The sequence below is a fragment of the Prionailurus viverrinus genome, chromosome D3 (assembly GCF_022837055.1).
Source record: "Prionailurus viverrinus isolate Anna chromosome D3, UM_Priviv_1.0, whole genome shotgun sequence".
NCBI lineage: Eukaryota > Metazoa > Chordata > Mammalia > Carnivora > Felidae > Prionailurus > Prionailurus viverrinus.
This window is the reverse complement of record NC_062572.1, coordinates 31,589,869-31,617,689: the sequence shown is the minus strand read 5'-3', so window position 1 is coordinate 31,617,689 and position 27,821 is coordinate 31,589,869. Positions and strand designations below refer to the sequence as shown.

The window sequence follows — 27,821 nt, the reverse complement described above, 5'->3', positions numbered from 1 at the left end:
AGGGGCAGGGGCAGAGAGAGAGAGGGAGACACAGAATCTGAAGCAGGCTCCAGGCTCCTAGCTGTCGGCACAGAGTCTGACGTGGGGCTCGAACTCATGGACCGTGAGATCACGAACTGAACCGAAGTCCAACGCCCAACCGACTGAGCCACCCAAGCACCCCTAAAACATTGTTTTAAAAAGGAGAGCGTGGTATTAAAGAGGGATAGAGCCCCTTCCTGATTCTAAAGAGTCCCCGGCTCTGCCCTTGCAGCAGGGCTTCCTGGACCTTGGTTGGGGGGTGGGTGGGAGTGTGAAAGTGCAGGGGGGCAGCTCTCAGAGGTGCATCTCTAGAACCCATCTTGGGTGGTTGGCTGCAGACTGCTTTGCTTAGCATGGCCCCCTGGAAGGAGGTACAGGATCTTCCAAATGGTCGTAGCCTTGGAGGGCATGACCCAACCCCTTGGATCTGGTTATGCCTCCTTGAGTCAGATGGCCCAGGGCCTATGACCACTGTGACTCTGGCACTTTGACCAAGCCTATGCCCTCCTCTCTCTGCAGAGGGATGATATGGAGGCCGTGCCAGGGTACCTGTCTCTACACCAGACAGCTGACGTCATGACCTTGAAATGGACGCCTAACCAGCTGATGAACGGGTCGATGGGGGACATGGACTATGAGAAGAGGTAGGGCGCCGGGTCCTTCTCCCCCGGAAGTGTGTGCTCTGTCCTTTGTGTCCTGCCCCGGCCCGCTGTTCTGTCTGGTTGTTGCGGCCACTTGGGCCAGCCCCCCTGCAGCTATGGCCTTATGGGTAACTCATTAGGAGGATCTGGAGACCAACTAGAAGAATCTTAGAATGTAATACGGGAATTAGGCAGGCCCTGGTCAAACACCACCCAGAGGGAGAAATCTTAACTAAGAGCTTGGGAGCCTGCAAATGGCAAATATTCCCCATCTGCTGCCGTCCTTCCCATCACTCCGTAAAGGAGGAAAGCTGGAGGTGTTGCTTGGTGGCCATCTGGTCCAGGGTTGTGTCTCCTGTGACCTTGGGATTTTCAAGACTCAGCAAAGGCTTTGGAGTCACACGCCGAAGACACACGGAAACCAAGGGTCCCCTGCTACAATCGTGTGTGTTCCCGCACAATTAGGGACGGCCCTAGGAGGAGCCCAAACAAAGGGAAGGCTCAACCTGATTATTTCAGCTTGAGGAGTCTTGGCAGCTTTATATAAAATAAGGGCTCCTTTCAAGGAACATAACCAGAACACTGTTCTTGTGTTGTTTCATGTTAAGCTTCAGTGTGAGTAACACGAGGCCTGGGTGTGATTAATGCCATTCTCTAAGCCACTTCCTGTGCAGAGGTGGCCATCTGTCTTCAGAGACAGTCAGTGGGAGGTAGAGTTGGTTCTAGGCTGAGCCATATAATTCAGCTCTAGCTAGACTCCAGAGTTTCTGATCAAGAAGCCCTCACCGAGGAACAACGTGGGACCCAGGAGATGCCCTTGGCCTGGGGCATTATTTCCACGCACTCGTCTTAAACCTCAGGCCTTCTGCAACCCCTCCCAGCTGAATCTGGATCACATGGAACCCTGAACCTCCTTCGTAGCATTCATAGAATCGCGGACACGTAATAAATCTGTGCCTATTTGTATATCAGCTGTTGCTTCTAGACTTCAGTTCCGTGAAGGCAAGCACCTGTCTTACTCATGTCTTCTCTTTGGCAACTGCCACAGATCCTAGCACAAAGTAGGTGCTTAGATAATCTCTGTGAAGCAAAGCAGGGAAGTTACCGGATTCATTCATCAGATCTGAACAGAGCACCCGCTACATGCCAGGCACTGTGCTAGATACAAGAAACATAGCAGATGAACAGAAGGAGAGGAAAATCTTTACCCTCTTGGAGCTTCCACTGTATTTACCTTACACTGAAGGAGACCACAATAAAACAGGTGTATGGATAAGTATACGTTTTAGGCCCAAGTGCTTGCTTGGTTCTCATCCTGCTGGAAGATTTGGGGTGTGTCTGTCTCTCCCTGTCTCTGGGCTTCAGTCTCCCCTTCTATCAAATGAGAGGCCTGGACAACATGATCTTCCCAGAACTCAAAGGGTTTGCAGGGGCTCTCCATACACAGAAGTGTCTTCTGTCAAATAGCACAACCCAAAGGCCCTGTTTGCTATTTGGACTTACACCAGGATTGTTTGGGCAAAAACCTTTTTGTTTTTAATTTTTTTAAACTTTTATTCATTTTTAAGATACAGAGAGAGAAAGAGTGTGAAGGGGAGGGGCAGAGCGAGGGAGACACAGAATCTAAAGCAGGCTCCAGGCTCTGAGCTGTCAGCCCAGAGCCCGATGCAGGGCTCAAACCCATGAACCATGAGATCATGACCTGAGCTGAAGTTGGAGGTTTAACTGACTGAGCCACCAAGGTGCCCCAACTTTGTTTTTAACTTTTTTTTTAATGTTTATTCATTTCTGAGAAACAGAGTGTGAACGGGGAGGGGCCGAGAGAGAGGGAGACACAGAATCTGAAGCAGGCTCCAGGCTCCAAGCCAATGCAGGGCTCAAACCCATGAACAGTGAGATCATGACCTGAGCCGAAGTTGGACGCTTAACCTACTGAGCCACCCAGGCACCCCTGGGCAGAAAACTATTTTTTCTTTAATATAAAAAAAAATTTTTTTTTACATTTATTTATTTTTGATAGAGACAGAGCACAAGTGGGGAAGGGGCAGAGAGAGAAGGAGACACAGAATCTGAAGCAGGCTCTAGGCTCCGAGCTGTCAGCACAGAGCCCGACGCGGGGCTCGAACTCACAAACCACAAGATCATGACTTGAGCTGAAGTTGGACGCTTAACCGACTGAGCCACCCAGGTGCCCCTGGGCAGAAAACTTTTAATGTTGATATTTTGGAGAGGCATTGAGCCAAATGATTGCCAAGTACTCCCACCCCTCCTCCAGCTCAGATCAGTGGGACTCCATCTTTCATCATTATCTTTTCCTCTGAGAACAGGCATAGCATAGGCGCATCAATATTTACTTCCAACTGAGCCTGTACTTCCCAGGTCACTACTGAGGGGGCTAGAAACTTCCCCAGCCTTGGGTTCTCAACCCCCATCTATCCAGTAAGAGAGAAAAAGCTAAGGGTCAAAAACATGGTGGTTAGCCTATAGGATGTGGAGGTGCCCGGGGACTCTGGCATCTCTTTGGGGACCAAGAGACAACAAAGATGAGGGGTATGGTCCTTGTCTGAGGAGCTTCAGTACCTCTTCTCTTGTCCCAGCCAGCGCCCCCTTGTGTACAACCAGGGTCATAACTCCCCAGCTAGGTTTCCTCATGTCCATGAGGAAATATCACCAAAGAGTGGCTATTTGGGCTCTGGAGTCAGGCTGGACTTGGCTCAGATCTCAGCCCTGCCGTGTGGAACAGCTGAAACCCCCATACCCTGCTGATGGCCCAACCACTTGACAATCTAGTTTGGAAGTGTTTTCTGACCTACCCTTACCACGTGACCCAGCAGTTCTGGTCTAGGAAGTTGTTAAAACCTGTCAAATGAAATCAAAAGCTCAGCTCTTGCTCCTTCCCAGTTGAGCGATCTTGGACAACTTCGCCTTCCTGAACCTCAGTTTGTTCATCCGGTGTAAAATGGGGATGTGGTCATGGAACCTCCGAATAGGTGTACAGGAAGGAGTCGATGAGAAAATGCACGTAATGCCCTTAGTAGGGAGACTGGAACCCAGAAAGGCCTCTCAGTCATGGGACTGTTGGTGTTAAGTTTACACAGATCCAAAGGGACTGTGGCCACAGAGATCCTCTTTGCTGGTGTGTGGTGGTAGCTGGAAAGTTCTTTTGTCTACTGGGCACCCTAGGGTATTCACCATTCACTATGAATATTCTCGGAGCATCTTGCAGAAGTAAAGAAAATCCAGGCGCTGTCCAGTTCAGCACCTCTTGGGGGAGACGGGAGAAAACAGGCAACTGCAATCTGTATGATGGGTACAATGTGGAAGCCCAGGGAAGGACCTTCTGGCCAAGACTTGCCCATGAGGGACTCAGCAGAGGCTGCTCAGAGGCTCTGAAAATGTTTGTGCACTCAGCTGCCCTCCAAGGATGTTCGCTCCATGGACCCTGGCGAGGCTGACTCTGGTACAGATAGACCAGTGCAGGAAGGTCCCTTAGAAAGCTTCTGTTCCAACTTCCTCATGTTGCAGCTAAGGAAACTGAGGCCCAGAGAGGAGAAAGAACTGAGACAGTATAATTGGTAAAGTGGGATTTGAAGTTTGACCTTGAAGCCTGTGTTGGTTCAGGTCCTCCAAGAAGCAGACCCAGACAGAATTAGACATGCAGCAGAGACTTAACGTGAGCGGGACCTGTGAAGGATGAAAGGGAAAAGCAGGAAGAGGCAGGCAGAATATTCAGAAGCTGGTTGACCCCTGTGAATGGGGAGGGGAAAGAAGGAAGAGAGAGTCTTATATGCTGCAGTTCTTAGCATGTTCAGCCAGCTCAGTTGGGAGCCCCTGGGCTAAAGTTGACCATCAGAGGAGCCCCCCCATCCCGCAGGAATAGGCCTACACTGGCACCCCCATGTGCCCGGGCCTGCTTGAGAGCTGCCCAAGAGAAGCATGGTCTTGGCACAAACATGACGGTGGATCAGGAGAGGTGGCCTCTGAAGCTGTTGGTCAGCTCTGGTCCCCACAGCAAGATCTGAAGGACACCCAAGCAGTGCATTCCCCTGACTGCCACAAAGCCCCAGTTCCTGTGAGCCCCACCTCCATGGTGTTCTGAGGGGAAAAGTGATCTGTTTCAATACAGCAGTAGGCTTTGATCTGAAAAGGGAAAGCATAAAGTATGTAAGCACAGAGACCATGAGCCAAGTACTTTTTTCTGTATCAGCATTGTGTTGAGCCCTTCAAATATGTGATTCCATTTAACTGTCACAGCCACACTGTGTGGTGGGTAATTATCATCCCCCATTTTACAGAGGAGGAAACTGAGGCCCATAGAAGCCTTCACATCACACTGCTGGGACCTATGGGGTCAAAGCTGTTGAGTGGCTCTTCTAACCCCTCGGATGCATGGTGGTTTGGTGTTGGGGTCTGAGTCAAGATACTTAGATACCTGTGACAGAAAACTAAACTCAAGTGGACTTGGGCATTGAGCCGAAAAATTCTGGACAGTGGCTTCAGGCATGGGTGGATCCAGGGACTCAAATGATGGGGGCCTGAACTCTCCATCTCTTGGTTCTGCTTTCCTGACTGTCGATTCCATCGTCAGGCAGGCTTTTTCTTGCCATGGTTCCCTATGTTTCCAGACTTTTATCATCTCTGCTCCCACTCTCCTAGCAGAAAGGAGCATCCTTTTCCCAGTTTATTCTAACATAAATCCAACAACTGAGTCTCATTCATTCTGCTTGGGTCATGGGGCCATCCCTGAACCAATCACTGTGGCTGGAATAGTAGAATGTGCGGATCGGCCAGGCCTGGATCAGATGGCTATTCCTGGAATCCTGGCATAGAGGGTGGGTGGAGTCAGCCTCAGCCACATGGATGGGGGCAAGGGAAGTGTGTTCCTCAGAAAATTGGGGTACTGGGACCAGAAGAAGGCGAGGTAGATTTTGGGAAGTCTTGAATACAGATGTTGGGGACAGATGGGTCCTAGTGAAAAGGGTTAGCAAGGGTGTGGTCTTCTGGCCTCATGGGCCCTTCCCCATGATGAAGTGAGCAGGCATCCTGTGGAACTAACCATCTCTCCCCTTCCAGCGTCTACTAGGACTATGCTATGACCATCCGCCTGGAGGAGATTGTATACCTGCACTGCCACCAGCAAGGTAGAGACTGTTGGGGGAGCACGGGGTGGGGGTGTTCCTTCTGGCTCCCCTGCCTGCTCCCACCTCCTCATTACCTGTGCAACCTCAAACAAGTGATTTCACCTCTCTGAGACTCAGTTTCCCCATCTGTGAAATGGAATCACCACAGCACCTAGTCATGGCATTGTTGTAAAGATCAAATGACATAGGTTCAGGACTTAGCATCAAACCCACGGTGTTAGCTGCTGACACTTAATGGAGCGCTTGTGATGTGCCAAGCAGGGCTCTAAACAGGTTGGCACAAAGTCACACAGCCTGTAAGCTCCAGAGTTTGGACTCAAACCCGGAGCTCAAAGAAGGTACACTCAGGACAAGCAGAGGGCTATCCTGTTGTAGAAAGCAAGGGATCTGGACTCTACCAAGGCATGTCACATTAATCTTATTTAAAACCTTTTTAATGTTTATTTTTTGAGGGGTGGGTGCAGAGAGAGAGAAGGAGACACAGAATCCAAAGCATGCTCCAGGCTCTGAGCTGTCAGTACAGAGCCCGATGCAGGGCTCGAAGTCATGAACCATGAGATCATGCCCTGAGCCAAAGTCCGACACTTAACCACCTGAGCCACCCAGCTGCCCCACATTAAGCTTATTCAATGGGTTCAGATCCAGACTCTACTGTGCAACCCAGAGCAAGTCATGTACCCTCTCTGAGCCTTAGTTTCATCATTTATAAAATAGGCAATAATAGATAGACCTCATAGGGCTATTTTGGGTATTCCAATAACACACTGCCTTTCATGTGCTGTGCTTATATACAGTAAGTGCTCAATACATGCTAGCAAGTCACTACTGCCCTGAGAAGGGGTAGGTCTGAAAGCATCCATACAAAAATAGGTCCGGTTGATGCATAGAGGGTACTTGAGGGACATGGGGTGTTTCCCCTTGGTGGGTGATTTCAGGGGGGGCGACCACATTCTTCTGGACCATATCCCATAGTTCCCAGTCTGCAGCAGTGGCCGGTGGGATGGGAGGGGCTCTGGGAAGGTAAAAACTTCCCCTGACTTTCTGCCCAGGACTTTCCCAGAGCCTTGGAGCAGGTCCACGGGTCTGGCTTGGCATGCCCAGGGCGATGTGTTTGCCGGGAGGACCCCCATCCCATGCCCCATAGTGACTTTCTGCCGGGTCTCCTCTGGCTGGGTCGTGGTGGCAGTGGACAGTGGTGGGACAGTGGTGTTGGTCAGCCAGGACGGGATCCAGAGGCCGCCGTTCCGCTTCCCCAAGGGGGGGCACCTCCTGCAGTTCCTCTCGTGCCTGGAAAATGGGCTGCTCCCTCACGGGCAGCTGGACCCTCCACTCTGGTCTCAGCGGGGGAAGGTGAGTGACCGTGGGGGCCCCAGGGAGGCTGGGATGGGGGCGGGGGTCAGCCGTGGGGAGTGGTCCTTCTTTTTTTTTTTTTTAGTTTTTTTAACGTTTTATTTATTTTTTTTTAATTTTTTTTCAACGTTTATTTATTTTTGGGACAGAGAGAGACAGAGTATGAATGGGGGAGGGGCAGAGAGAGAGGGAGACACAGAATTGGAAACAGACTCCAGGCTCTGAGCCATCAGCCCAGAGCCCGACGCGGGGCTCGAACTCCCGGACCACGAGATCGTGACCTGGCTGAAGTCGGACGCTTAACCGACTGCGCCACCCAGGCGCCCCAACGTTTTATTTATTTTTGAGAGAGAGTGTGAGCAAAGGAGGGACAGAGAGAGAGGGGGACAGAAGATCCAAAGCGGGCCCTGCGCAGACAGCAGCAAGCCTGATGTGGGGCTCAAACTCACCAACTGCAAGATCATGACCTGAGCCAAAGTCAGATGGTCAACTGACTGAGCCACCCAGGCGCCCCAGGGTGGTCGTTCTTGCCCATAACTCCTTACCTGGCTTTGTGGGCTCATGCACACCCCACTGAGACCCTCAGACCATGCACAGACTGTGGGGACAGATGTATCCCAAGGGCTATGCATTGGGATTGTGCTTTCAGGGCAAAGTATTTCCCAAACTGTGCAAGCGAAGCCCTCAGGGTTCTGCCGAGTCCACGTCTTCGGACAAGGAAGATGATGAGGCCACAGATTACGTGTTCAGGATCATCTATCCTGGCATGCAGTCTGAATTCGGTAAGCCTCCCAGTCTCTGGGCCCCCGAGATCTAACCTGTTAGCTGAACATGAAAATAACTCCAGGTGTTTGGGGCTTGTGGACAGGTGGTCTGGGTTCTGGGGCCAGCGGAGGCAGGGGGGATTTGAAACCAGGAAGTTAGTATCTCGGTTTCCCCCCAGTGAGAACCACGTACTACTGAGCTTAGTAAAGGTAAACCTGGAGCAGGAATTACCACGGGGTAGTGAGTGGGCTCTGGAATCCTGGTTGAATTGGGGCAAGCCACTTCACCCTTCTGTGCCTTGGTCTCCTTATCTGTAAGATGGGGACGTTAACATAGCACCTGCATCATCGGGCCCTTGTGGGGACTAAATTAGAGAAGGCCCTTGGCACAGAACACGTCCATGCTAGCTGCTGTTATGTGGTTGTTGGTATTTTATTTCACTCTACTGTTGTCAGGATTCAGTGAGATAATGAGGTGATCAATGTAAAGTCCGTGGAATCAAGTCTCGCACACAGTAGGGCTTCAATACATGATGGTCAAAAACAGCAAAGGCAGGAAGCAAAGCACCAGGCCCTGGCACATGAGATGCTAATATATGTCTGCCACTTGGGACAGTGACTGCCGTGACATAGATGCTTGGTTCATGGAGACTGTTACCATTAAGGTCGTCTTTACCACGGAGGTGTTATTTGGATCAAATGAACTGATATTTGGAAAGTTCTCAGAGGCCTGGCTTTTATTTTATTTTATTTTATTTTATTTTATTTTATTTTATTAAAATTTTAATGTTTATTTATTTATTGACAGAGAGAGAGAGAGAGAGAGGGAGAGAGGGGGAGCTGGGGAGGGGCAGAGAGGGAGAGAGAGAATCCCAACCAGGCTCTGAGCTCTCAGTGCAGAGCCTGATGCAGGGCTCGAACTCAAGAACCGTGAAATCACCACCTGAGCTGAAACCAAGAGTCGGATGCTCAACCGACTGAGCCACCGAAGTGCCCCAGAGTCCCAGCATTTATTAAGCACCATGTGGATGTCTTGTTTCAGCAACTCAGTATTAAGCTGTAGGTGCTTTCTGTCAACCCCGTTTTATTTTACCCTTGGTGGTCCTGTTGTTCCATTTGATGGATAATGGCTCTGAGCCTACCTTTGCTATCGTGCCAGGTCGCTTCACGCTCTGGCTTTTGTCCACCGCTCAATGGGATCTGGGATGTGGGGCAGGCTTGGTGGTAAGGTCTTATATTGCTCAGGTTGGTTTCTCATCTTCACCCATATATTCATTCCTTCATGGTCAGTTAGGACCAAAGCCTGGTGTTTCTGCATCACTAGGAGCCTGAGAGTGTCCTGAAGTGTTCATTACTACATCCGTTCCTACCCCGGTTCGGGGTCTGGAGCCGTCCCAGCCTGTCAGTGGTACCAGGCTCATACAGCACCCCCAAGAGCCGAATGATCAGAGGGGCCAGATGCCCCCTGTCTGCCTTCCCGGGAAGCCCTGTCTCTGCTCCCCAGAGAGGCTCATCCAACATATAGTTTGTAGGCTCTGCTGGGAGCCAGGCTGGGTGCCGGAGGTCTTACTTGCTTGGGAAGTGTCCATGTTAGCGTGTTGGGGCTCTCCGTGTGCCAGCAGAACAGACGCTGGCAGTGCCCACCCACACCCCTCCTTGCGGGCTCTCCTGTCGACTCCCATCCTAGTGTCTCTCTGCCTGAGGGTCCCTTCTGCCTGTGGGTGGGGGTGGGGTAGAGGTGTCCAGGAACCAGGATCCTCCCTGGAGCAGCCTTCAGCCAATGACTGGCAGGAATTAGTGTATAAACGCCCCGGCTCCCTCACCCCCCACCCCGGTAAGAAAGCTCTGACATGCGTGTCTGCATGTCTCCCAGAGCGCCCGCCCCCTCCCCGCCAGGAGATCAAGCACCAGTTGCCCATAGTGGTAACCTGAGCGGTAACCAGCCCTTTGCTCTGCCTTCTCGTGTCACTTCGCCTACCCATGCTTCTTGGAAACATCTCCCAGATAGACTCCCGGCACTTGAATTCTCATCTGCCCGTGAGGAAACCCCAGTGAACTCAGTTTATTTAGATCAAAGCTTCTCACTCATAGAGCTGCCGATGTTGTAGATGGAATAATTCTTGGGGCGGGGGGGGGGGTGTCATGTGCCTTGTAGGATGTTGAGTGCCATCCCTGGTCTCCCGCTACTAATGGCCAAGCAGCAAATCTGCCCCCTCCCCCACCACCAAGCTGTGACAACCGGAAATGTCCCCAGACGTTGCTGAGTGTCATCTGGGAGCAAAAGGGCCCTTGGCTGAGTAAAGCACACATCATTGCATTCACCTCTCCGCCACTGCAGCATGGCCAAGTGACTTGCCCTCTCCAGGCCTCATTTCCTTGTCTGTAGAATGGGGAGGCATTCTACAGACCCTCCCCACCCAGGGTCATATTCTGAGGAGTCAGTGTGATGATGTATCAGGCACCTAACACAATGCTAATCCTCACCACGGCCCTCCTAGGCAGGTGCCACTGTCTTCACCATCGCCTACTTTTCAGAAGAGGAAGCTGAAGTGCAGAAAGGTTAAGCTGAAGCGCAGAAAGGTTAAGAAACTGGTCCAGAGCCACACAGCTAATCCTCGGCGTGGTTGGGATTTGAACCCAGGTGTCCTGGCTCCAGAGCTTGTACCTCTCACAACCACTCCATGCAGATTGTTTTTGACCAGGATCGGTTGACACTGTGGTTTCACCCCTTCATGCCCAAACTCAGTCAGATTCAGCCCACATGGAAATGGTGCCCCCTGCTTGGTTGATTTTCTCAGGGGCCTGAGCCCCAGAGCTATGGTTTTCACCTTTGAGGACAATGAAGTCCTTTCTGAAGAAGTGCCTAAATCAGAAATGGGCAGACTCCTTCCTGTGGTCCAAATTCGGCCCACTGCCTGTTTTTGTAAATAAAGTTTTATTGGAACACAGTCACACGCATTCACAGACAGTGTGTCCATGGCTGCTTTCACACCACAGCAGCAGAGTGAGATCATTGTAACCAAGACTGTAGGCCCACAATGCCCAAAATATTTACATGTCTGGCCCTCTATAGAAAAAGTTTGCAGATGCCTGCCTTCAATAATAAGGGAGAAGAGTTTTCCCCTGTGGGCAGGATGATGTGGCCATAGATGGTTCTAAACCCCCTTTCAGTATCTTCTTGCCTCCGTCTCGTGGTCCTTGTGCACAGAGGAGGCAGAGACCAGTTCTGAAACATTGAGCCCGTTTCGGAGTCAGAAGAGGGCCTTTCCATCCTCCTGTGTTGCTGAGACTGTCTATGCCGTCTGTGATGGCAGGCGTGAGCCACGCGTGCCTCCCGAGCGCTTGAAATGCATCTAGTTCGGATGGAGCTGTGCCTTAAGTGTCAAATACACACTGCATCCTGAAGACTTACAACAACCAACAAATATAAAATATCTTCTCAGTAATTTTATATCGATTACACGTTAAAATGGTAACATTACAGATATACTGAGTTAAACAGAAGTTATTGTTGAAAGTTGAAATTGATTTCATCTGGTCCCCCCCCTTTAGTGCAGCTTCTAGAAACTTCTGAAGTAAGCATGTGGCTCAGGTTGGATTCCTGTTGAACAGAGCTGGTCTAGGGCAGGGTTTCTCGGCCTCAGCACTGTTGATATTTTGGGCTGAATAATTGTGTGGTGGGGTGGGGGTGGGGGGTCTAGTGCATTATCCCTGTCATCTACCCACTAGATAGATGCCAGCAGCATCTAGCAAATTTCCAGGTCGTGACAACCAAAAATGTCTCCAGACGTCGCCAGATGGCCTCAAGGTGCCAAAATTGCCCCAGTGGACAGCTGCTGGTCTAGAGCAAGGGTGGTGTCGGGGGAATGTCGGTTGAGAGACTATTGAATAGGCTCTCGGGGTCTGACACCCTGGGTTGGAATCCCAGCCCCACCGTTTGTTAGCTGGACGGTCTTGGGCATGCTGCTTCCATGCTCCGTGACTCAGTTCCCGAATCTGCAAAAGGGGATAGTGGTAGTACTTGCACTCAGTAGGTGAAAGCTGTTGGCGGAAAGAGAGGGGACCTCAGTCAGAAAGGAATGTTACGCCAGTTACCACCCGCTGGGGCTGGGGCTCATTCTGAGCCTCAGTTTCCCCTTCTGCAGAATGGGGCAGAATCGCCTCACGGGGCGATTGAGGACGATAGGGCAATCCTGTGCCTGCACAGCAGCCAGCACATAGTAGGCACTTTATAAACACAGAGCCGTGTGGAGCAGGGCAGGGGAGAGGTTCAGCCCTAAGGAATTGGCTCTTCGCCTGTGTCAGTGTTCTGCCCACCGCGGACATTCCGTTTCACTGGTGCTTTCTGTTTTGTGTCTCAAGTTGCTCCCGACCGCTTGGGCAGCACTCCCCCAGTCTCCGTGAGCCTTTCCTGGACGGTGGTTCCTGCCGGCCGGTCGGTGCTAGTGGTGGCCAGGGGCAGTCAGTGGGCGCAAGCCAGATGGGACGCCACCTTCCCCATGCCGGGTCTGAAGCAGCAGCCCCCCAGTAACGTCTGGGCTACTCCCACCCTGGGGCTGGGTGCCGGCCACCTCTGCCATGTTGTCATTTGAGTCTTGGTCCCAACGAGGGAAGCAGGAGACAGACCAATGCCCTCACACTGTCTAGCCTCCCTGGTGCGGGAGTCAGGGGTTCCATGGTGAAGGGATCCATTGGTGATGCCTGTGGAGTGTGAGGGGCTGGGATGCAGGCAGCCTTGCCACCGCTTGCTGAAATCGATCAGGGAAGCAGAGAACTGGGGACACTTTTCTAGAACATTTTACAGGGGCTCACTGTGCTTTCTTGGCCAGCTCATCTGTGAGTCAGCTTGGGGAAGAGCTTTCTATGTGACATTGTGAAGACAGCTTTCTATACTGTCAGTGGGTAGGGCTGGGCCCTGTCAGCTACTGAGCGCTGATGACAAGTAGTGTGGGCTCAGCAACCATTCCCCTCCCCCCGACCTTGCAGCCCAAGGGAAGAGGCCAGGGATTACCGGTCATCCTTGAGGAGGTGTGGCTGGTGGGGTCGATGTGAACCCTTCTTAATCTCCTAGGCAAACTAGGGCCCACAGGCCGGAGCCAGCCTCATTTTGTGCAGCCCATGAGCTAAGAATGGTTTCCACATATTTTTATTAATCGATAAAAATCAAAAGAGTAATATTTGTGATGTGAAAATGATCTGAAATTCAGGTTTCAATGTCCATAAATAAAGTTTTATTGGAACATACCCGGGCTCATGTCTTTGCATCTTGAGCATGGCTATTTTTGCATTCTGAAGGCAGAGTTGAGTGGCTGTGATCGCAGCCAAATGGTTCATAATCCCTAAAGTGTTGACTGCCTGGTCCTTGACGGAAAATGTTTACCGAGCCCTGTCCTTGAGAAAATAATATTTTTGCACCTGTCTGGAGCTGTCACGAAGCCAGGAAATTAACGACAGAAATTGTAACGCATGTGTCACTGTCGTGTTGGTCCTGCAGCCCCGCAGATGCCACGGTTTCCATGGAGCTGGGAAAGGAGGCAGTGAGGGAAAATCTAAGTGCTGTATCCTGGGAGCACTTGATCAGGACTCTCCAATATCCAAGTGTTAGGAGATCAGTCATGCTCTCTTGGTTCTCGAATGTGGCTGCTGTTATCAAAATTCTTTTTGATATACAGACTTAAGGGCTCTCTCTCTAGCAGGTTTTAAATCAGTAGATCGGGGTGGGACACTGGCATGTGGCTTTTCAGCAAGCGTGATGCTGGGTGGCGGTCGCCAGCCTGCTTGAGACCCGTTGATGGAACAGCTGTATGGCTCAGGCTGATGGACAGTGCAGACAACCTCATCAGCAGGGCCTCCGCTGGGTCCCTTGCCCTTGGGTGCCCTGCCTCATCTGTTGAGTTAGGCTCCCTTCTGCCTCCCTGCTAGAGATTCTCTCTCCCAGAGAGTCTACCCCAGGGGACTCAGGATCATCAGCCTTGCCCAGAAACCCCCAGCAGGCCCCTCTTCCTTCTTGTTAGTCTCCTATAAGGACAGCTGAATGACAGCATGGTGAGGCTTGGCCTCCTGCTGTGGCACTGGGTCTATTTTCTTGGCTCTTGGCATGTGCTCTCTCTCTCTCTCTCTCTGTCTCTCTTTCTATTCTCACTCTCACCCCCCACCCCGCCTTCTTCCTTTTTCTTCCTTTCTTTACTTCCCATCTGGTAAGGGCCCCAAATCTTGCTGGTGGCTTTCATTGGATCAGGTGGGCTCAAAGGCCATTATCTGGGTCAGATAATGATTGGGGTCGCTGTTTCTGGCTGTCACATTCAGAGTCTTTCCCTATCCCTGTGCTGGCCTAGGGGCAAGCTGCTTGCTTCGGGGTAAGGTTTCCGTGACCCACATAGATTTAACTGGGGCTCTTGCCCCATCCCTTCTATCCACCACAGCCCCCCAGGACCTGATGGATGTCTCCGTGAGCAACCTACCACCCTTATGGCAACCCAGCCCCCGGAAATCCTCCTGCTCATCCTGTTCACAGAGTGGCTCCGCCGATGGTGGCTCAACCAATGGCTGCAACCATGAGAGGTATGAGGGGCTTACGCCATAGGTCGAGGGAATGGAAAGATTTGCAGAAGATTTGTAGGCACCTGTTTGTTGCCCAGCGCTGAATTCAGAGGAGGGATGTAGGCTACGGAATCACTCAGGTCTGGGTCAAAGGCTAGCCTTGTGAAGTCCTAGCTAGCGGAGCTTCCGTACATGTATCGGTCAGGATAAACAAGGTTATGTTGCAGTAACATACAGTCCTGCTATCTCAGTGGCTTCTTACAGCAAAGGCTTATTTATCATGCGTACTATGTGTCTGTCCTGGGTCAGCTCGGGGCTCTGCTTGCTGCCCATTAAAGGGCCCGGTGACACCAAATATTACTTAATGCCAAGCACACATGCCTCAGTTTGCTCCTCCACAGAATGGGGATACAAATGCCTGGTAACCTGAGCAAGTCTGCACCCGACCAACCTGAGGGTACAGTGAGGGTTATTTTCGTGTTTAATGCCTCCCTGCGTGTAACTGGAGGACATTAACCATGCCTCCTTCCTGTCTCCCTGGGTTTTGCTGGGTGGCCCCCAGGAGGTCCTGAGAAAAATATGCAACTATTCCTCCATCCTGTTCTCTGCAAGTATGCACAATACTCCCTTCAGCAGTCCTCGATTTCCCCAACACTGCTGGGGCCTTACTCCCCTCTCCTCTTGCAGCCAAAACAGCCCCCAAAACCCCCCCACACAAGGAGGAGCTCTGAGGCATCACCTCTGCAATCAGCCAGACTCTGAATCGCAGTTTGGCTCAGTTTGGTTCAGCTGGGCCACTTGAGAAGTCAGAACTCTTGGTGCAAGTCACTGAAAAACCACTTCAGACTAGTTCAAATACGAAAGGAAATCGCAACAGGATGGAGAGGTCTAGAGGCGTGGTGACTTCAGGCATGGTTGGCTCCAGATGCTCAAGACAGAAATCTCTCTGTTTCTTCAACTCTTGCCTCTGGTTGCCTCTGTGGTGGTTTCATTCTCAGGCAGGCCTTTCCTATGGAGTGGCAAGAATGGATCCCAGCAGCCACTGTCCTATATCCCTCTGGCTTAGGAGCTTGAACAGAGAAAAATGGGTCTGTTTCCCTGTAGTTCCAACAAAAGTCTCAGGGCTCATTCTCATTGGCTCAGGTTGGATCACGTGACCACCTCTTATTCAAGGACTGTGATTCCAACCTGAGTCAGGTACTGGGTAGAATCAGCCTCATACAAACTGCAGGTCCAGAGTGTTGGGGAGGCAGTGACCCCAAAGACTAGGGGAAGTGGCAATGATGCTGTATGGGTAGAAATAATAGTTCCCCCGCCTCCAGTCCCCTTAACTGACTGGTTTTAATCTGCTCCCTACAGGCAACAAGCTGTGCTTCCCCAGGGAACCTGGGCTCTGTGTGGTCTTTCCTAAGTGTCGTCTTTTCCTCCACCTGCAGGGGTCCCCTGAAGCTCCTCTGTGACAATATGAAATACCAGATCCTTTCCAGAGCCTTCTGTGGATGTGCGTATTGGCTTTACTTGCCATTGTGGTCTCTGGGGGCATTTATCAAATGCCTGTTGTATGTCAGCAGTGTGAGGGGAAGGTGCCTGGCTCTGGCACGTGAACCTCTGCTCCCCTATTTCCCAAATGTGTCTGTTTTTAGCGTAGGTACATGCACTTCTCTGAGCCTCATCTAGAGATTGAGGATAAATTGTGTCTAGGTGCTGAGGGAGGACAGCAAACAACGGGGCTTCTCAGTGGCAGGGGTCTGGTTAGTCACCATCGCATCCCCAGTGCCCACCTTAGAGGGCTTGTTTTCAGGATTAAATGAGAAGCATGTATAGAGCCCCTAACACCTAGCAGGACACGTCCTAGGTGCTCAATAAAAGTCAGTTCCCCTCACCTGTGTGCAGAAGAGTCAGGTGGTCTGATCCCTTTCCACGGAGTTAAAAATGAAAATTTAAATACAGGCATTCCGATGGTTTCTGTTTAACAAATGAGGAAACTAAGGCACAGGGAGGCAAGGTAACTTGTCCAAGGTCACACTGCTAATACATGACACAGCCAGAGCTCAAGCCTAACCCACTGACCACAAAGCCTGATTTTTTTTGTTTTTCATTCTGCTGTGATTCTTAGCACATTTTATTTCCCCAGCCTCCCAGCCTAGATGGGGGAGATAAAACACATATTTTCAGGGATTCCAGAAAAGTGTTACTATGTCCTGCATGGCCTGCGGAACAGCAGCTCAGGCCATGTCCCCCCGCGCCTGGAGAGGCAGGGAGAACGTGAGCTCTCAGGATCAAGGTTTTTGCCTGTTCTGTTATCACCCATCCCCAGTGCCTGATGCAGGGCCTGGCTGGGAGCCAGGGGAGCGTGGACACATGTTTATGGAACCCAAATGGAAAAGCTTCCTGGAGAAAGGGTCGAGGGTCAAGATGGATCTTGAACAGTGTTGTCACGTGCCATGGCTCAGCCCAAGTTCTGGCGCTGGGCAGCTGGGGTTCAGATTCCATCTCTGCACTTCCCGGTGATGTGACCTGGGCAGGTGACACGAGCAGTCTGTGCCTCAGTTTCTTCATCTGTAAGATGGAGAAGACAGGAGTACTGTTGTTGTGAGAATTTAATGAGTTGTATTATGGGAGCTCTTGCAGCTCCCTGGCACGTAGTGTATGCGTGTGTCAGTGTTAGCCATCTCCTCCTCCCCTTCCTCCCCCTCCCCCCGGCCCCTCCTTCCCCTCCCCCTCCTCCCCTCATTTCTCCCCTCCCTCCCTTCCTCCTCCTTCCTCCCCTCCCCTTCCTTCCTCCTCTCCCTCCCTCCCTTCCTCCCCCTCCCCCCTCCTCCTCCTCCCTCCCCTCCCTCTCCTCCTCCCCCTCTTTCTCCTCCTTTCTCCCCTCCCTCTCCTTCTCCCCCCTCCTCCTCCTTCCTCCCCTTCCTCTCCTCCCCCCCTTCCTCCTCCCTCTCCTCCCCCTCCTCCTGCCTCTCTTCACCCTCCTCCCCCTCCTTCCCCTCTTTCTAATCCTTCTCCTCCTCCTCCTCCTCCTCCTCCTCCTCATTGCTGGGAGGGGTGAGTCCTCAGGCTCCAGAAAGCCCAGGGTCCTCTCCAGGAGTTGATAGGGGACAGCCAAAGGGAGGGGGCATGGTCAGAGCAAACACAAGCTGTCATTTGCTGAGTGCCTCCTGTGTACCAGGCACTGTGCCCTCCAGGTGCCCAGGGTGGAGCGGACGAAGGGTGGCAGGTTGGCAGGCATTCGGTGAGAGTGCGGGGCCATCTTTGAAAGCAAACCAGGCGCGTCTCCCAGGGCCTTCTTTATCTAGCTGCACTGTGAACAAGAGCTGCCCACCTCTGCCATTCTCTTTCTCTCTTGCTACGGATCGGAGGCACCCAGAGGCCTGGAGAGCATGTGGAGTCCCTGCCTCCTTCCTGCCTGCCCCTTGTCTGCCTCCTGCCCATTGATTAAATGCCTTGGCTTCTGGGTAGAGGAGGTAATGGCACCGTGGCCTGGGCTGAGAAAGGTGACCGACTTCCCTGGGCTCACAGAACTATTAAGCAGTCAAGCCGGCAAGTGACTTCACCCCTCCGAGCCTCGCCTTCCTCATCTGGAAGAGAAGGATGATGGGACTTTCTGCGTCATGAGGGTTCACTAGGATTGCAGGGTGGGGCAGCGCTTCGAGATCCATGAGACAAGGCAAGGCAGGCTGGATGGTGGATGATGGCACTTTCCCTCCCTCCTTCCCTCACCAGGGCTTGCCTACTGCAGACACCTGTCCACTGTGAGGACCCACCTGTCAGCCCTGGTCAATCACATGATCATGTCTCCAGACTTGCCCTGTGATGCCGGACATGGGCTGACGGCCAGGATCTGGGAGCAGTACCTTCAGGACAGCACAGTAAGGCTTGGCCTGGCTCTGCCTGCAGTGGGGCAGAGCCCTTGGGGGGACCGTCTTGTCATCTGAGCAATGAACCCACCTGCTTGCGGGGACTCAAGGCGGCTGTGACACCTTAGGGGTGGTCTGTGTACCCCACCTGAAGGCCCTGCCCTTCTTGAGAGTGCTAAAACCCACGGCCCCCTTCTGCCCATGGGTGTGAGGATCCAGGAGGCTGGAGCATGCAGGTCCTCTCCTGGAAGGAGTAAAGAATCTGTCACCAAGGATTTATTAAGCATCACACATATGCACAGTGCTGCACGAGGTGCAGTAAGTCTCTTCCGCAGGAAGGTTGAAACTACTTAGCTACTTAGGAGGATGATAGCTAAGTCAGAGGAGGCAGCTGGGCCCAGAAAACCGCCCCCCAGCGTGCAGAACCCTTCCACTTGGCCTCACGACCTGAGAATCCTCCCATCAGATATTTCACCTGGAAACGCATCTCTAAGGTTTTCTTACTAGAAGGCAAACATCCCTGCAAGGAAGATGTTTATGTGTGAAAAAAGTTTCATAGTCAAATAGCTTGGGAAACGAGAGGGATCAGCTTTTCTGTATCCTGCAGAACTTCCCAGAACCTTGGCTAGGCTGATAGGCTTATGGCTCTCAAGAAACTGGGTGGGGGGTAGGGGGAGGGGGGAGAGCATATGGAACAGTTTCTAAATGTTCCTAAATGAACTGTGAGATCATGACCTGAGCCAAAACCAAGAGTCGGACACTTCACTGACTGAGCCACCCTGGTGCCCCTGTAATTCTTATTTTTTTAAAAATGAGGTAACAAAAAAAAATGAGGTGACATTGAGTTTGTATTTTTTTTTTTTGGGACAGAGAGAGACAGAGCATGAACGGGGGAGGGGCAGAGAGAGAGGGAGACACAGAATCGGAAACAGGCTCCAGGCTCCGAGCCATCAGCCCAGAGCCCGACGCAGGGCTCGAACTCACGGACCGCGAGATCGTGACCTGGCTGAAGTCGGATGCTTAACCGACTGCGCCACCCAGGCACCCTTGAGTTTGTATTTTAAGCAACAGCTTCATTTTATAGCAAAGATGTCTTTCAGATCTCTAGGCGAAATGTTGAACGTTAGAACCTTCACACTTCGTTGATGAGTAGACCATACTTTATTCAGATCTTCCCCTAATGATAGACAGCTGGGCTCTTTTTCTTTTTATTTTTTTAAATTTTTTTTTAAACGTTTATTCATTCTTGAGAGAGTGTGAGCAGGGGAAGGGCAGAGAGAGAGAGGGAAACACAGAATCTGAAGCATGCTCTGAGCTGTCAGCACAGAGCCCGATGTGGGGCTCAAACCCATGAACCGCGAGATCATGACCTGAGCTAAAGTCGGACGTTTAACTGACTGAGCCACTCAGGCGCCCCTGGGCTCTTTCTCTTTTTAAAAATTATTTCAAATAGGGCTTCAGTCGACATCTTTATAAGCACATATAATTCTGACTAGTGCTTTTATTTCGAGAGTAGATTCCTAGAAATAAAATTGATTGATATGCATTTAAAATTTAAATAGATGTGCCAGTTTACTTTCCAAAAAGTCCTAGTGCTCATAATCCCGGCTGGCCTGGGAGAGTGCACATTTCCTGAGGAATTCAAAAGATTTGTAGACTTCTGGGCTCCACTCCAGCTTTACTGATTTAGCATCCCTGGGAGTGGAGCCCAAGAATTTCTGTTTTTTGAAAGTTCCCCAAATGCTTCTAGTGATCTCCCCAGTTTGGGAGGTGCTAGTCTAAGGACAAGTTGGTTGAAAAGATAGATTAGTCAAAAGTGAATATTTTTTGTCTAACACTTTTGCAACAGTTTCGCAAACTGGCCATGTTTTTACCCTTCTTGGTTGCATTATTGCATTCGGGTGGACTGAGCTGCAGTAACCAATACAGTAACTACTTCAGTTGCTTGACATCATGGGGTGTATTTCTTGCTCACTCTTCAGTCCTCAGTGGGCGTTCCTGGTGGGTGGGCATCTGTCCTCCCTCCAGGGGCTCAAGAGTCTTTCATTCTTGTGGCCCCACCATCCTCCCGGGGGCCTCATAGTCATCTGCCTCCAGGCAGCGGAGCAGAAATACATAGTCTGAAGGGAATACACCTCCTTCTTCAAAGCTCTGGCCTGGAAATGGCTTGTATCACATCCTATCACATCCCATTGGCCAGAACCTAGTCACATGGCCACATCCAACTGCAAAGGAGGCTGGGAAATGGAGTCCAGCTGTGGGCCCCAGGACCCAAGCAGGTGGATTTTCAATGAAGCATTTACAGCCTCAGCCACAAATAGTTGTCTGATCTTTAAACTGCTTTGACAAGGCTGTTGGCAGAAGGTGAATTAAAATTTCCAACAGAGACAAAAGAGTGGCTGGTTTTGCCATTGTGGTGAGGTACATCTAAGACTAGCATTAAGATGGGAAATCTGTGGGGCTCTTGTCTGGCTCGGTTGGTAGACCATGGGGCTCTTGATCTCAAGGTTATGAGCTTAAGCCCCATGGTGGGTGTAGAGCCTACTTAAAAATGTGAAATATGCTTGTAATTTTAGAATGTACAGTAAAGAGGTGGGAGGAAACTGGACCTTGCTGCCCTTCAGAGTGGCTTTTCAAAAAGCAGTCATTGGCGTTTTACACACACACACACACACACACACACACACACACACACACAGATGGGACCTGCTGGTCCCCTCAGTGTGACTAATTACAACTGCAGAGCCTTTGCCTGAATATGAGTTTTAAAAAGAGGGCAAACCTATTTGACAATACAGCAAACAGTTGTTAAAGTTATCCTCGTGTGCACAGAAGTTACTAGTGCATGAAGAACCAGCTGGAAATGTTCATTTTGGATTGATTTGCTTTTAAACAATTTTCTCTGAGCTGAGTCAAGGTTAATAACTTTGAGATGGTATGGCCAAATAAACACAATGCATGAAATTGACTAAAAGCTAAGTACAAATGTTAACTCATTGTATACTGGCCTTTTTTTTTGTAAAAATGGGCTCACACTAGATATATTCTCCACCTTGCTTTTTCCACTTAACAATATACATCGAACATCTTTTTGTTGAAGTTCTCATGGATGCACCTTCCGCCCTTTTTACTCTCTGTTGGTATTCCTGTGTAGGGATGCCCCATTCCCCACCCTCCCACCCCCGTTGGCAGGCAGTTGGGGGATTTCCAGGGTTTTGCTTTCTCATATGATGCCATGATGGATATCCCAGAACATATGGCTTTGTTTGTTCACACCATAATCTCTAAGGACCAGGTCTGAGAAGTGGGACTGTCAAGTCACAGAGCCCACCTTTCCTGTTGACCAGACCCTTTATTTCCTCCCACCTACCACAGAGTTACGAGGAACAGGAGCTTCTATGCCTCATCTACTATGGAGGCATCCAGCCAGAGATCCGCAAGGCCGTGTGGCCCTTCCTCCTGGGCCACTACCAGTTCGGGATGACAGAAACAGAAAGGAAGGAGGTTGGTTACACCTGATGGGCAGTGGGGTCTTTGGCAACAAAAGGAGCTGGGTACTGTGGGGATGGAGGTGTTCTGGTTCCACATTGGACCAAGATGGCACAGGGGAACATGGGGGAGCCAGGAAGCTCCAGGGCAATGCTGCCTGGTAGAAATACAACACAAGCCACAGATGCCATTGTGTAAAATAAACTTTATTTTGAGAGAATTATAGATTCACGTATGGCTATAAGAAATAATACAGGATTTATCTGATTTCTCCCAACGGTAGCATCTTACAAAACTATAATATCACAACCGGGGCATTGACATTTGTCTGTGTGTGTGTGTGTGTGTGTGTGTGTGTGTGTGTGTGTAGCTCTCCACATTTTATCACATGAGTAAGTTTGTGTATCATTCTCATGGTCAACAAACTGAACATTTCTGATGCTACCAGGGTCCTCCTGTTGCCCTTTTGTGGCCACAGCCTCTCCGTTCTCCCTGCCCGCCTAATAACACCTGACAACATTACCAGAACGTTCTTCATTCCTGTAGTTTTGTCATTTCCAGAACATATATACATGGAATCCTATAGTATATGGTATATAACGTTTTGGGATGAACTTTTTCACTCAGCACAATCCTCTGGCAATCTTTCCTTTTCATGGCCAAGTGTTCTGTGGTGTTCCATGGTATGGATGTTTGACGATCCACCTGTTGATGGATAGGTGGGTCGTTTCCCGGTTTGAGCTTTACAAATAAAGCTGCTGTGAACGTTCATGTTTTCCCTTGAGCATAAGGTGTCATTAAACGTTCAAGATGACAGTTGCTGGGGCACATGGCGTGCTTGTTCAGTTTTGTAAGAGACTGCCAAGCTTCTGCAGTGGCTGCACCGTTTTATATTCCCACCAGCAGTATATGAGCGACCCATGCCTGCATCCTCACCGGGGTTTGGTCCTGTCACTATTTTTTATGTCGGCCACTCAGGCAAGGGGTAAATGATGCGTCATTGTGATTTTAGTTTGCATCTCCCAAATGACTGGTGATACTGCACGTTTTTGCGTTGTATGCTTATCGCCATCTGTGTATCTTTGATGAAATGTCCGTTCGTGTCTTTTTTCTAAGTGAATCGTTTGGGTTTTTACTGTTGCACTTGGGAGCTCTTCATATGTTCTTGATACTTATTCCTTGCTGGGTGAATGGTTTGCAAATATTTTCTCCCCAGTCTGTCTTGTCTTTTCACCCTCTTTTGATTTTAGTAATGTTTTTAAGTTTATTTATTTATTTTTGGGAGAAAGAAAGAGAGAGCAAGCGAGCAAGGGGCAGAGAGAGGGAGACAGAGAATCCCAAGCAGGCCTCACGCCATCAGCACAGAGCCCGGCATGGGGCTTGAACCCACGAACCGTGAGATCATGCCCTGAGCCGAAGTCAGACGCTTAACTGACTGAGCCACCCGGGTGCCCCTTGTCTTTCATCCTCCTAATGAGATCTTGTACAGAACAAATGTTGAAATTTTTGATGAGGTTCAGTTTATCAGTTTTTCCTCATATACATTGTGCTTTTGGTGTCAGGTTGAAGAACTTTATGTTTAGCCCTAGATCCCAGAGATTTTCTCCTATGTTTCTTTTCTCAAAGTTTTATCAAGTTCTGTAGTTGTACATTTTAAATTTAGGTCTGTGATCCGTGTTGAGCTCATTTTTGTATCCAGTGAGTGGTTTAGGTCAAGATTCATTTTTTGGCCTATGATGTCTGGTTGCTCCAGCACGGTTTGGTGGAAAGGCTGGCCTTCCTCTCTTGACTGGCTTTTGCGCCCTTGTCAGCACTCAGGTGGACATATTAGCGTGGATTCTCCGTTCCATTCCGTTCATCTAATACCACCCTGTAATGAGAAATCTTTAGCTGATACCACACTGTCTTGATGACTGGAGCCCGTGTGTTAATTTTAAGTGTTTAGTTAATGTTATGGGACACCTGGGTGGCTCAGTCGGTTGAGGGTCTGACTTTGGCCGGGGTCATGATCTCGCAGTTCGTGGGTTTGAGCCGCGCTTTGAGCCCCGCGTTGGGCTCTTTGCTGACAGCTCAGAGCCTAGAGCCTGCTTCCGATTCTGTCTCCCTCTCTCTGACCCTCCCCTACTTGTGCTCTCTCTCTCAAAAATAAATACACATTAAACAAGTAAATATAAACAAACAAATGTTTAGTTAGTGTTTTAATAGTCCCATTTTAAAAAGTAGAAGGAAACAAATGCCTTGAATTGTTCTTAAACATCATTCCCAGTTCAAAAGAAGTTGCAAAAACTGTAATGAAGAGGTCCTGTTGTACCCATTGCTCAGTTTTCCACAATGGAAACACCTCCTAGAGCAGTAGCACATTATCAAAACCAGGACGTTAGCATCAGCACAATATCACTAGCTACACCACAGACCTCTTTAGGATTTTAGTCACTTCTGCATTGGCTCGCGTGCATGCATACACATGTGTGTGTGTGGGGGTGTGGGTGTGTGTGGATGTGGGTGTGTGTGTGCATGTGGGTCCACATCACTTCCTTAAGATGAAATTAATTTTCATGATATATTTTATTTAACCCAACATATCCAGTACGTTACCATTTCATTGTGTAATCAATATAAAAAGTATTGCGACATTCTACTTGTTTTATTCATACTCCGTTTTCGATACCTGGTGGCATTTTACATTCCTTATCCATTTCCCACCTGTGCTATTTACTAAATATTTGTCAGTAAATTGACTCACTGCAAAATGTATGTAACTTACTTAAAAAGGTATTTCATATCCCTGCCATTAATGGAAGACTGACATGACTTGGCATAACAGAAGGAGAGCTATAAAAATAAATAGAATACGACCAAATGATATAACTCCGTTCCATGTAGATGCTGTAGCCTGCCTGAGGCCTGCTCTCTTTGTTAAAAGAGGGGATTGTGAAGTGTTATTGGAGGTGTTCAAGGCACGGTAGCACCAGACTGGCCTTCCTCGTAATCCGAAAAGTAGAAGGGGAACTGAAAATGGAAATCACACTGTGATTCCAGATGATAAGACCCTGTGCCAGTGAACTGTCTGAAATCATCTCAGGACCAGCACGAGGCCCTCCCGTGCTTCACCCCCTGTCTCGTGGGCTCCTGGCAAACAGGAACGGAGTTCCGGGGTGCCAGGTCCTGTGCTTGGGACCGGGGACCCAGAGGTGCATTAGATGAGTTCCTTGCCAGTGTAGTGGGGGTTTGTGCAGAGTCAGATGTAGGCAAACCCCAGGGTTGTAAGAGCATACCAGGGCCACCTATGCCATGCAGAAGGCTACCTGCTTGCTTTCCAGGCAAGGGCGGTGAGGAAGGGCCTCTCAGAAGAGGGGCCAGCAAGAGCAAAGCCCTAGAGGTAGAGGAGACATGTGTATGATGCAGTGTGTGTGTGTGTGTGTGTGTGTGTGTGTGTGTGTGTGTGTCAGGGTTTGTGGGGAAAAGGGTGGCAAGTGCACGGTGGACTTGGTGGCTGGAACAGGATAGTGAGGTGGGGGCAACAGTGAGAGGTGGGGCCGGGGAGGAAACAAAGAGGAGTCTGCTGAGGGGTAAATGCAAAGGAGGGGCCAGGCTGGGACAAACAGGCACCTGGAAGGAGCCCACTGGGGTCCTCCTGGTTCAGGGTCATGGGAACCTCGCCTAGGAAGGCAGTGGAAATAGGAATGTATGCTTGGACGAGTCTTCTGGAGGTAGGTCAGTGGGAGGAAGGGCAGGAATTTGGGCAGGGTGGACCCCGTGCCTCTCTCCAGAAGCCCTGGAAAGCTTAAGGATTCCCTGTCCCCCCAGCCAGGAGGCAGGCTCCCTGCCCTCTCTCTTCCCCTTCCAGCCTCTCCACACCCTTACTCAGATCAGCTTGTCCACGCCCATTTGTGCCCAGAGTTCTGGTGGTTTCAGAACCTCAGTTACCCAGGCTATGTAACAGAAACAACGCAAGTTGCCCTTCTGTCTGCTGAAATCCCACAAGGAAAATGCTTGAAACCTGTAGCCCTTTTCTAAGGCCATTGCTGGAGTCAAGGGAGAGGTCAGTTCTCTTCATCTTTGTATCCTCTGCACCTGGCCCTGTGTTGGGCACATGGGAGGCGCTCAGTAAATGTGTTGGGTGTGTGGATAGATGGATGGCGTGAAGCGTCTTGCTCTGGCTTGGTACCCAGCACAGAGTAGGTGCTTCCCAAATTGAAAGGATAAGTGAATGAATGAAGAAGAAGGGAAGGAAGAATAATAAGAAAGAAACAGTCTTCTCACTTCAGCTGTCTCCAGGGTTTAGTACACTGCTTGGCAGAGGAGAAGCTCAGCAAGTATTTGAATGTGTATAGGAAGAGAGGGAGGAAAGAAGGAAGGAAGGTAGGCAGGCAGGAGGAAGGGAAGGAAGGAGAGAAGGGAGGGAGGGAGGAAGGGAGGAAGACAGGAAGGAAGGAAGGGGGAGGGAGGAAGAGGGAAGAAGAGGGAAGGAGGGAAGGGAAGGGAGGAAGGTAAGAAAGAAGGAAGGAGGGAGGGAGGGAGAAGAGGAAGAGAACATTGAAAGAAGTAGCTTTGTGCACGTTTGTGTATCCCCAGGGCCTAGCCAGGGCCCTGCACATAGTAGGTGTTCGGTCAATGTCTGTTGGATGTCCATGAATGATGAATGGGTGTCTCCAGTGCTCAAGGTCCCAGGTCAGAGCTGGCAGTCTCTTCTGGGTTGGGCCGGCTCTCCCCAGGGGTGACCTTGCATCTGCCCTGGCAGGTGGACGAGCAGATTCACGCATGCTACGCACAGACCATGGCTGAATGGCTGGGCTGTGAGGCCATCGTGCGGCAGAGGGAGCGGGAATCCCACGCGGCTGCCTTGGCTAAATGCTCATCAGGGGCCAGCCTGGACAGCCACCTGCACCGGATGATGCACCGGGACTCCACCATCAGCAATGAGGTGACACGCGGGACGCATCTGGGAGCACAGGGGGGGCAATAGAGGCCAGGATCTGCTCCATTTAGCTGTTGTAGGAATGGTGAAGGCTGGGTATCTGGAGCTTTGGACTGAGTCTCACCCCTAGCGTTTGGGTGGAAGGTTACTGTGGAGTTTGATAGACCTGCATTTGAGTCTAGCTTCACCATTTCCTAGCTCTGGGGCCTCAAGCAAGCACCCTTATTTCTGGGCCTCAGTTTCTTCATCTATAAAAAGGGCGCGACCATTTGGATAGGGGAGGTTTGTGTGCAGCTCAAATGAGGTAGTGCATACGAAGCGCCTAGCACAGTGCTAGGCTCCCATTTTTTCAGCCAGTGCTCACTGAGTACCTACTACATGCCAACAACGGTCAGGAATGTCCTGGAATGCCAGGAGCACTCCAGCGACCAGATCAGACATACCTGCCCTCTCAGAACCTCCAGTTTAGCAGCCCAAAGGAGAAGCCGAGAAGAAAATTAATTCTCTTCCCCAGTGCTTGTACACTCATCCATTGCCAACAATAATACTGCCTAGGGTAGCAAGCAACCACCAGAAGTCGGTGACTCCTAACATTAAAGCCCTTCGTGTGTACTCCTGAGTCTGGCTCAGCTGAGCAGTTCTGCCCTGAGCGGGGCTGGCTGGGCTCACTCTTGAGCCTGCTTTCAGTGCCTGGTCTGCTAAAAGCCTTGTTCATCTTTGCTGGGCTCTCTCACATGTCTGAGGCGACCGGGCTCTGCTCCACACGTCCCATCCTCCAGCAGGCTGACCTGGGCACGTTCACATAGTGAACGTAGATCATAAAGAGACAAAGCGGAAATACACAGTACTTGTTAAACCTCTGCCCTGGTAAGGTTGCTAACTAACATCCCGGTGGCCGAAGCAGGGCCCGTGGCCAAGCCTAGCATCCGAGTAGGCGGGAACTAGAAGCTATAGGGCAAAAGCATGTATACAGAGAGGGGAATAAAAAAACAAAAACAAAAAAATCAGGCCATTAGTACCAGGAGCTCTGAGTTGATCTTAAATATTTGTCCAGAGGTCCAGAGGACAGGGCAGTTAAAGGTGGGTTTTCTGATTGCAAG

General features: G+C 50.4%; 1 protein-coding gene across 1 annotated transcript in view; it reads left to right on the top strand.

Moving 5' to 3' along the window:
- Nucleotides 1–27,821, top strand: part of LOC125148788 (small G protein signaling modulator 1-like) — a 113,066-nt gene that overhangs the window by 59,234 nt on the left and 26,011 nt on the right. Inside the window, 10 exon segments of the mRNA XM_047827054.1 lie at nt 541–665; nt 5,736–5,803; nt 6,990–7,153; nt 7,803–7,935; nt 12,280–12,444; nt 14,340–14,478; nt 15,894–15,958; nt 18,181–18,326; nt 21,690–21,818; nt 26,545–26,727. Of these exon segments, the coding sequence (XP_047683010.1) occupies nt 541–665; nt 5,736–5,803; nt 6,990–7,153; nt 7,803–7,935; nt 12,280–12,444; nt 14,340–14,478; nt 15,894–15,958; nt 18,181–18,326; nt 21,690–21,818; nt 26,545–26,727 (1,317 nt within the window).